Raw genomic sequence first — 10,351 nt, 5'->3', positions numbered from 1 at the left:
CACACACACACTCCACCAGCACACACACACACACTCCAGCAGCACCCACACACACACTCCAGCAGCACCCACACACACACACGCCGACTCAGGAAAAAACACCTTTTTTTAGCTCTTCTGGGTTTTATTTGACAAACATTTGTCCATTTTTTCCCTCACGTATTTACAATAACAAAAATAAATCTTTTGCCTTCGAGGTTTTACATTCGACATCTACGAGTGCAACGTGTAACATGTCCGTCTCATTTAAAGTGCATTTTTGTACTTTTTGATCACGACGCCGGGGGGGGGGGGCTGAGTGGAGGGACGTGATTGGAGGACACAGGTGTGACATCACAGCGGTGCGTAACACCACGCTCTCACCAAGGCCATAAACGGTCCGTTTAAAGCGAAATGAGCTCAGTCATGGTGGGGGGGGCGACGCCTCCGCCTGCTGACGTGCCTTTTCTTTTATCTTTTTAAACCTGCTTTGAACACGCTGATAAAAGACAAGAATGAATGAAAAGGTCTGAAAATAGATAAAAGTGAAGTGATGTGGCTCGGGGGGGGGGTTCTTCTTACATCTTTACCGTCCCTCCATCTGCTTTCCAGGGGACTATTTTTAGACGGCGGACGAAGACGTTAGTGGTCGTAGTAAAACGTTACGGGGGGGGGGGAGGATGAGTGAGGCGGGGAGGAGGGGGGGGGTGTCTTTGAAACGACCCTCAGACGCGACGACGTCGCCGGAGACCTGACTGGGCCACGTGGGACGCCCCCCCACCCAAAAAAAGTTGAGTAGGTTTGCAGAATCACTACAAACGTACAAAAACAATGAAGACACCAGAACGTAACACTTCCATGACGCCGCACGTCTTCTTCACGCCCCCCCGCCCCCCCCCCCCCCCCACAGGGAAAAGATGGACACGAGGAGGGTGTCTGCTAACGCGCCCTGACGAACATAGAAAAATATACATTTCTGTACAGCCTTGCATAAGAAAAATAACCCTGCTGTTCCCCTCCAGCCGTCCCACTAGAGCCGCGTGTGATGGATCGTTCCAACCGCCCCCCACACACACACACACTCACACACACACACACACACAGCGAGGGGGGTCGCTCCAGGAATGATTGGAGTGGTGACATATTCACAGATGAGCGCTATTGTTAAGACGGGGGGGAGGGGGGCGCCAGACGGTACCGTTAAAAACAGCTGTTTGGATCGTACCAACAGAAAAATGCTGATTCATGTGGCGGCTCTTGGTTTCCTCTGTCAGGTCTTAAAAACTTAGCATAGCGCTGATGGTGCTAACGGGCTAACAAAGCTTTTTTGTCGTCCCCCCCCCCCCCACAGTGTGGTCTGTGATGCTCTTTTCTTCACAATTCCCACCATTTTTCCATATGGAGCTCTGTTAGCATTAGCCAAGCCAGCATGAGCCTGTCGGGAGACGTTTGGTCCGATTTGCCGCTAAGCTCGGCTAACCCGCTCTGTCCCAGCTAGCATCTCCGAACAACGGACCCATGGTCTTTGCTGGTTTTGGCACGTTTCAACATTTCAGAATCGAGGCCCGGTTCTGCTGTCTCCAGATTCGGCTTCGTCCCTCGGTAACCGCTGTGGCTTTTTGTACAGAAGAAAACGGCTAAAATTATTGCGAAGGAGGCTCCAAAAACAAAGACACGCTAGGTTCTTTTCTTTTTGTTGCCAACAACTGATTGTTTGCTGCAGCAAAAATAACATAAAAATCAAGTTTTAATTGACACAACTGAGGGAAAAATAAGACCGTCTCAATCACAGAGAGATTTGTCCCAATTGGACGGTTTATTTCAGGGTTTTTGGACGACCGGTCTCATTTTCCCAAAGCCAGTTAACCTCTCGCTCGGATATTAGCGCCTCACCGGTGCCGCGGTCACGTGACGCCTCTCCGAGGCCAAAACCGTCGGCGCCGCGGGTCCCTGAAGTACAGACGGGTGAGGCGTGAGTCGGCTCTGTGCGCTCGCTACATCCGCTGTGCGTCAGGACAATTCCCACCGTTCATTACAGCGTCGTTATCAACATTAGCCGCGTTTAGCTAACGCGCCGTCCTCTCCTGACTGGGGGCCCGAGGTCGCGCTGAAGCGCCTCTCGCTCGCCGTTTCTGTTTCACGCCGCGTCACCTCGACTTTCTTGCTTCTCATTAACCCGCCGGAGGAGCCTCGGGGGGGGGGGGGGGGGCAGAGCAGCACGGCTCCGCGCACGTGCGCGTGCTCGTGGAGCTTCTGCTGACAGGCTGCGAGTCGGGGGGTGAAAATAGAAGGCGGAGAAATTCGGAACACGTGACGCTCTGGTTTTTGCCGATCTTGGCAGTAAATTCTGAGGCCGGGGGGGGGGGGAGACACAGGCCCTGTCCCGCCCCCCCGATCAGCCTGTCCACCCTGCCATACCTCCACTCCCATCAAGATGGTGAAGGGAACAGCGTAGCCTACTTTAGTGCCCCCCCCCCAGAGTGTTCCCAGGGTAGCGGCGCTGCAGTGCTGCTGTCCTTGGTGCTGAATTCAGCTTCTGCTTCACAGCCACGAGCCCAGAAACGCCCCCCCCCCTTTACTGCCCCCCCCCCCACGATACGCGGGCGACTCTTGCCATCCCTCCCCAGGACTGGCGGCCCAGCGGGGGGTCATCGCGGCTTGTTGTCGACTTGCCAAAGTAACGTCAACCTCCAGCTACGGTGACGCTGGCCTGCCCCGCCCCCCCCCCCCCCCCGAGGACACTCAAGGTCGTCTGTTGTGTCTCTTTAGCTCATTTTTCTCCACGTGGAAACGTGTTCTGGTCATTGAAGCCCATTGTATAAGGGGGGGGGGGCTACTGTGGAAAAGCCCCCCCCCCCCCCAAAAAAAGACTTAAGAAAGTACCTTTATCAGGTGTTTGCAGTTGGTTTCGCACCCCAACATGATGGTTGATTAGCTCTTTCCTTTCGCTCCTCCTTGTGCCGCCGCCTGCCGGACCTGAAGGGTGGGGGAGCGTCCCTGCCCGCGACCCTGTGACCCCGTGACCCCCCCGTCCCCCCCCCGGCCTCCGGCGCTACACGTCGCTGGAGGCTCTGGGTCTGAGGGACAGGTTGGGCGGGACGCAGCCGCAGCACGCCATCCACAGCGACTTCTGGATGTCCGGGTTCCGGAAGGCGTAGATGATGGGATTGATGACGGAGCAGCAGGTGGCCGGGAGCACGGTGGCGTAGGTGTATATTATGGGATAGCTGGAGTCGGCCACGATGGAGTACATGGCGAACGGCAGCCAGCACGCCCCGAAGGCACACAAGATGGCCGACAGCGTGGACACGCCCTTGGTGGTGGAGGTGGCCAGGAACTGGTGCTGCACGGCGATCTGCTGCGCGTGGCGGAAGGCGATCTTGCAGATCTGCAGGTAGAGCTGCATCATCAGGGCGAAGACCAGCAGGAAGGCGACCGCCAGCGCCACGGCGTTGTTCTTGGTGACGGGCCGGCACACGCTGCAGGCGACTCCGCCCCCAGGCAGTTCCAGCCCAGCGCCGGCAGCAGGCCCAGCGCCAGGCACGCCCCCCAGATGAGCAGCACCATCAGGTAGGTGCAGGTGACGGTCCGCTCCGTGTGGTAGGTCAGGGCGTTGTAGAGCGACAGGTACCGGTCCACCGTGATGGCGAGGACGTTGAGCACGGACGCCGAGAAGGCGGCGATGAGCAGCCCCGCCGACAGCAGCGACAGCAGCTGCGCCGACGGGTCCACCAGGTAGACCAGGACGAAGTTCAGGATGAGGCCCAGGCCCGCCAGGAGGTCCGCCAGGGCCAGCGAGCCGATCAGGACGAACATGGGGGCGCGGAGCGTGGGCGTGTAGAAGAGCACGGCGATGACCAGCGCGTTCTCGCAGGAGACCAGCGTCCCCGTCACGCAGAGCGCCACGTCCCAGGGGCTGAGCGCCTGGGGGCGGCGCCGCCGTGCTCGCCGCCGGGGCGCCTCCGGGAGGAGGCTGCGCGTGGCCGGCTCCGAGGAGGAGTTGGACGGGTCCTCGTCCAGGCTCCAGGACCTGGACGGGTCCAGCGGGTCCAGGGGGTACGAGGAGTTCAGGCCGCCGCCTCCGGGCAGGGCCGCCGCCGCCGCCAGCCAGGGGTGAGGATCATTGCTGGGGGGGGCGAGACGGGAGGGGTGAGAGAGGCAGGTGGGGGGGGGCAGAAAGGTGAGATAACAGAGGGGTGAGAGAGGCAGAAGGTGAGGGGGGGCAGAAAGGGAGATAACAGGGGGAGCAGAAAGGTGAGATAACAGGGGCAGAATGGTGAGATAACAGGGGCAGAAAGGTGAGATAACGGGGGCAGAAAGGTGAGATAACAGAGGGGGGGGCAGAAAGGTGAGATAACAGGGGCAGAAAGGTGAGATAACAGGGGCAGAAAGGTGAGATAACGGGGGCAGAAAGGTGAGATAACAGAGGGGGGGCAGAAAGGTGAGATAACAGAGGGGGGGCAGAAAGGTGAGATAACGGGTGAGAGAGGCAGAAGGTGAGATAACGGGTGAGAGAGGCAGAAGGTGAGGGGGGGGGGCAGAAAGGTGAGATAACAGGGGTGAGAGAGGCAGGTGGGGGGGGGCAGAAAGGTGAGATAACGGGGGCAGAAAGGTGAGATAACAGAGGGGGGGGGCATCCCATTCATAAAGACCAATCATCCATCATCCAATTACGGAGGAACAACCAGACCCTGGACCCGAAGCTGGACCGGACCAGTCGCTCCACATGAGCTGATGAGCTTAAAGAAAGTAGGTGAGGGGGGGTAGAGAAAGAGGGGGGGCTGCAGAAATGGCGCTAACGTGCCGCCTTCCATTTTGGCTTTAGAGCAACGTGACACACATGCACGCGGGAAATGAACGCATCATCCAACTGCGGTAGCGACGCCGAACCTACCGAGAGGCGCCGCGTGGCGCCGCGTGGCGCCGAGGTCCGAGTCCCTCCCGGTCCAAACCGCCACGGGACCAGTTCTATTTATAGAGCGCCGCTAAAAATGGTGCATGACGTCCCGGGCCGAGGCGCGTCCTGGTCCCCGGTGGCCCGTGAGCGCGTGCGTGTCCAGGCGCCGGGGTGCGTGTTGCGTTCTCCGACTTCCCTTAATTCGGATCCCGATTCACGCGCGCCGAGACAGAGATGGTTTGGGGGGGGGGCGTGTGGGAAAAATCTGGCACGAGGCTAATTTTAGCTCAGGTAGGGTGCGCGCGCGTCAAAAGGATGTGGAGCTCCATTCACAAAAATGTCTCTCCCACCTCGAGTCCTCTAGCCCCCCCGCCCCCTCATTCTTAGTCTCTCCCCTTCCCTCTCAGGCGCGGACACGCAACCACGCACGCGTACGAAGTCAACGACAGTGAACGGCCGAGGGAAGGTCACCACCGTTCGTGCGCGTGGCGGCGGCGTGGGGGGGGTTGCTTACATCCCCACGGTAACGGGAGCTCGCGCCGCTTTGCAGCACGGCGGCAGCGCGTCACGAGCCCTCGAACCCGCCGCGATCGAGCGTCTCATCCGGAAGATGCACGAGACACCTGGAACAGGTTCATTCAGCTGCAGCAGTGCGGTCCACGAGCCAGCGCGAGCGTGCGATCGAGAGGAGGAGGGGGTCCACGCGACAGACGGAGAATAAGAGACATTTACCAGCGCGTCTTCTTGTCCCGCACAAAGGTTCCTGTCCTCCGCCGCCGGATGTCGTGTCCCCCGCGTCCTCTGCAGTGTTGTCCCCCCCGGTGTGTGTCCCTCCCCAGTCAGGAGCGCTGGCCGTGCTCCTCGGTTGGCATGGCGCTCGAGTCTTCTGTGGGAAGCGCCGTCCTCGCGCTGCACATCCTTGGCCCCACATTGGACGCGCCTCTCATTCTCCTCCTCTGACGTCAGAAGGCTCCGCTCATCCAGTCACCGTCATCACGCGTCTGAATCACGGAGCTGGACCTCACGCCCCCCCCCCCCGTCATGTCTCCATTATCGCTACTCTTATCATTATTGACCGCAGCGCGCGGCACACTTTCATCTTTCTTAACCCCCCCCCCCCCCCCCACCACCACCAGGCGCGACCATTTGCGCCTCGATTGCGCAATCACAGCGCGATTTATCCATTTCCTGTTTGTTTGTTTTTCCCCCCTAAAATGATTTAAAACAGAAAATAATCAGGTGAAAAGTCCAGGTCTCAGCAGTCTATGAGCCCCCCTGCAGTCTTTGCCCCCCCCCCCCAGCAGTCTTTGAGCCCCCCAGCAGTCTTTGAGCGCCCCCCATGTGTAGAATCCAGATGTAAACAGCAGCGTCTCTTTGACGCCCTCTTCATGTCCCACTTCATTCATCTTTCCAGCAAAGCATCATGGGTAATTCAGGGCTGTTACATCATCCTGCCACCCCCCCATTCACTCTGATCCGTGTGTATGTGTGGGGGGGTCGAAGGTGCCCTGGTTCCAGCGTCTCACCACGCCGTCTTCCTCGATGGTCTTGTGTCGTCTGCACGTCTGAAGGTCTGAAGGTTGCAGGTTCGATTCCCGGGTCAGGAGCTGCTTCAAAACAACCGGACCCACAAACTGCAGCCTGATGACTAATGCTCCCGCCGCCCCCGCCCCCGCCTCCTCTCACCCCCCACCCCCACCCTCACACACCTCCGCGCTCCAACAGCCGGCGGGCTTCCCTGGAGTGTGGTGTTCAGAGGAAAGCCCGTCCCGTCCATCGAGGGTCCACGCCCGTCCCAAAGGGGCGGGACTCACGCGCTCAGGACGGTGAGCGGCGGCCACGCGTCTGCTGTGATTGAAGGTCGCAGTCAAAGGTCACGAGGAGACGGATGGAGCACAGAACAGCTGGGGGGGGTTCGCTCCACCGCCAGGCCGCCGCTTCTGCTGCTGCGGTTCCCCCCGTCACCACCAGGTGGCGCCCAACCACCTCCTCTCCCAAATTAGCCACCTGGCCTGGTTTGTTTGCTCTGAAATTTACCTAAACCGCAGTCACGTGTCTATGTAACTCTCGGCTCCGGTTTAGCTCCCCCTGGTGGTCGAGTGCAGAACACCACCCCCTTAAGGTGACGCGGAAGTGGGAAACTGCTAGCTAGTAGCGCACCGAATTTAGCCTTGGAGCCTTATGGGTTTATTTAGCTCAAGCATTGACCAACTGTATCTGCGCACACACACACACACACACACACACTCATCTCAGTGGGGGGTTTCTTGTTGCATGGCGGTAGATGACAAAACACCACCGCAGGAGACTCCTGCACACACACACACACGCACACACACACACATGCACACACATGCACACACACACATGCACACACTCAGACCCATTCAATTTGGTGAATTGAATTGTATCTCCAGGCAAGGAGGCAGTGTGTGTGTGTGTGTGTGTGTGTGTGTGTGTGTGTGTGTGTGTGTGTTGAGAACAATATTACTCTGAGCAGGGTGAAAAGAATGAAGCGCAGCTGTGAGGAAAGCGTGTCGTCTAGTAATTCATCCTAGGAAATACAATATAAACAGTCCAGCACAGCCGCCATAAATAAGAGAGAGCAACTCCGTCGGTGTCGTTAAGGTTCCACAGCGCTAGCGCGCCACACAGCGGAGGGGAAATCTACATTTATCGTTAACGTACTATTTATTATTTATGCCGTTAACTTCATAACGTGAACTAGCTTCATTTCTTTTCACACATGCTTCCATTAAAATTGTGCTAATCTGCTAAATGGAAGCCTGTAGCCTGCAAATTAGCCTACGGTAGCATGTTGGGAAGTTTTCATTTGTTTAACAGTAATTCAGTCAGGCAGGTTGTTATTACTGTGAGCAGCTGGGGGTGAGGACCCCTCACACACACACACACACACACACACACACCTGTCTGCCTGTATTAGCGTTAGTGTGGACATCATGATGTCAGATAAAAATAGTGCTTGCATCTTTTTCATCGCTCTGTGTGTGTGCGCGCGCGCGTGTGTGTGCGTGTTTCACGCAGATTCACAAATCAATTAGTTTGTTACAATAATCGTTGCTAATTGAATAATCCTGCTCACATTCAGGCTGTGAGCTGAATGGATCTGCCTCCGTATTGATCACCTGAGTCGATTGAATGATTTCATAGCGAACCATCCCATAATCTCATTGTGCGATCTGTTGGATAAACTGAGCCATTAGCTGCCCCCCCCCCCCCCCCCCCCCCCCCCCCCCCCCGCCACGAGACAGCTGCTGATATCCTCCCTCAAAACGGAGTTTTAGCTTCTTGACTAGCATCGACCGCTAGCTGGACAACAAGGACTCCATCCCTCCCTTTAATGTTGACCACAGCGTTGCCATGGCAACGGCCAATCAGGAGGCTTCCTGTTTCTACCGGACTGGTCAGAAGGCCTCCGAGGTCCAGTTTGTCCTCTGCTAACCGAACCCGCCCCGAGAGCGCCGCTGATTCCGGAGCGCGTGCGTGGGAAGGTGTGATCCCGCGCGGCCCTTGCTGGTCCGTGTCACACGGTCGGCCGCACCTCCACGCGCCTGGCAACGCGGCCGGGGTGTTGCGTAACGGGCCAGCTGTTCCTCCGCGCCTCAGCGGCCGCTCGCGCTTGATTATCGACTACCTGGGCCGCTAATTGGCAGGCGCCACGTGGTCCAGGGGTCGCCCGCGGTTACGCAACCCCCCCCCACCTTCGCTTGTCAAAGTTGCGTAAATGTTACGATTTAAATAGAAGTTTCTGATATCCAGGACCCGCGGGCAGCAGATTTCAGCCGTTTTGGCGCATTTCTTCGGATTCTCTGCCTCTCGTGCACGCTGGCGTGCACGCTGCCAGCTTTCCCGCTCACGTGCTCGCCTTGTTCTCATGGAAACCAGCAGGATGAGGACCAGGTCCAGTCAGAGGCACAATGGCCTCCTTTGTCTCCTCACAGGTGTTTCTCTTGCCTCCTGTCCCGCTGACCTCCGGATTGCGCGTCCAGCCGTGCACGCCCGGCACTCGTGCACTTTCCACGCGCGCGACACTGAGCCGTTGACGTCTGAGTGCAGCTGTGTGATCAAAGCACGTCGGTCCCTGACGTACAAACCTGGTGATGTTTCCTTTTGACCTTCGATATTGGTACAACACCTAGCACGTGCTAAAGCTAATGCTAACCCCGATACGATACTGCGTGTTTACGATCAAGTTGCTTTGTTTGTTTGTTTGTTTGTTTGCAGCTGTTTGTGCAGAATTATTGACAAGAGTGGGCAAAAAGGTTGGGCAGGAGAAAAATGTGTAGCTAACGAGTTACTTGGGTAAAGATTAGCAGATTAGCGTATCGGAGGAGAACGTAGCATTAAATGTTCGCCGAAAAAATGTCAATTACCCGCTGACGACGTCCTGCTGCTAAGCTAGGCTAACCACATCTTGGCTACAGAGGCATATTGAGACAGCGCTAAACATGGAAAAATTAGTAGCCAAAAAATTAGGTTGTAAAGCAATAAATGATTGAAAGTATCGACTGTAACCCCCCCCCCCCCCCATCCCTCCGGTCTTTACGCCTCATTAGCGTTACCAGCCCCCCAATGACCCCCCCCCCCCCCTCCTCCCCCTTCAGAGCTGCCCTCCCTGTAATTCCCCTAATGGAGCAATAATTCACTAGATGGCAGCACAGGAACACGCGGACGGGGCAGCAGAGGCGTTCAGAGCGAGCGCCGCTCGGGGCTGACGGCGGCCCGGACCCCCCCACGGCCCCCCCGCGGCCCCCCCGCCAACACCTCTGATCATGTGATCGATTGGCAGCATGTCAGCAGGAATAAACGGTCCCCTGACCCGGTAACGACCGGTTCAAACGCCGGCTGGTGTCTCCGGGCCGCGATCCAATTCTGTTGCTGAGGGTAAAAGTCTGAGGGTAAAATGATGGGGGGGGGGGGGGGTGGAAACAAATGGGAAGGGGGGGGGCTGGAGTGCCTGACTGGGTCCTTCACAAAGGGCTCAGGGCCTGTGGCAGCGCTGTTGCCGGTAGCAACTGAGGCCCAGATAAGCAATTTAAGCCCAAACCAAACGAGCATGAATGCACCGCAGAGACGTTTCCATCCACCTGTGTCTTCAGTGTGAAACACCTTTACGTTTAAACCTAAAGAAAAACTACAAAGAATAATTTCACGATTGGTTGTGTCCCCGAAGGCATCGTTAGCCAATGCTAGCTGTCTCCCATCACGTCCAAATAAAGGATGAACGTCGGTTAGCATTTGCCAGGTTCCAGCCAGGTTTTCCCAAGCTAGCCGGGGATATAACCGTTACAAATGCTAGCGGCTAATTGCCCATTAGCCGCCACGCAATTCTCGCTATCGCTGGAAATCAGTGTGATGAATTTAATTGACAGAAGCTGCGGCTCCGCACGCCTGGAACATTACGGATCTATTTCCAGAGCTAATAACCGTGTGTTCCCAGCACAGCTGAATGAG

General features: G+C 57.1%; 1 protein-coding gene across 1 annotated transcript; it reads right to left on the bottom strand.

Moving 5' to 3' along the window:
* Positions 1-2,702: 2,702 nt before the first annotated feature.
* On the bottom strand, positions 2,703-4,793 carry gpr185b (G protein-coupled receptor 185 b). The gene is given in 3 exon segments (XM_057028725.1): positions 2,703-3,468; positions 3,471-4,105; positions 4,780-4,793. Coding segments are annotated over 3 exon segments (1,086 nt in total). The 3' UTR covers positions 2,703-3,031.
* Positions 4,794-10,351: the final 5,558 nt, after the last annotated feature.

Source organism: Takifugu flavidus, chromosome 3 (assembly GCF_003711565.1).
Source record: "Takifugu flavidus isolate HTHZ2018 chromosome 3, ASM371156v2, whole genome shotgun sequence".
NCBI classification, from domain to species: domain Eukaryota; kingdom Metazoa; phylum Chordata; class Actinopteri; order Tetraodontiformes; family Tetraodontidae; genus Takifugu; species Takifugu flavidus.
This window is presented reverse-complemented; position numbering and strand designations above follow the sequence as displayed.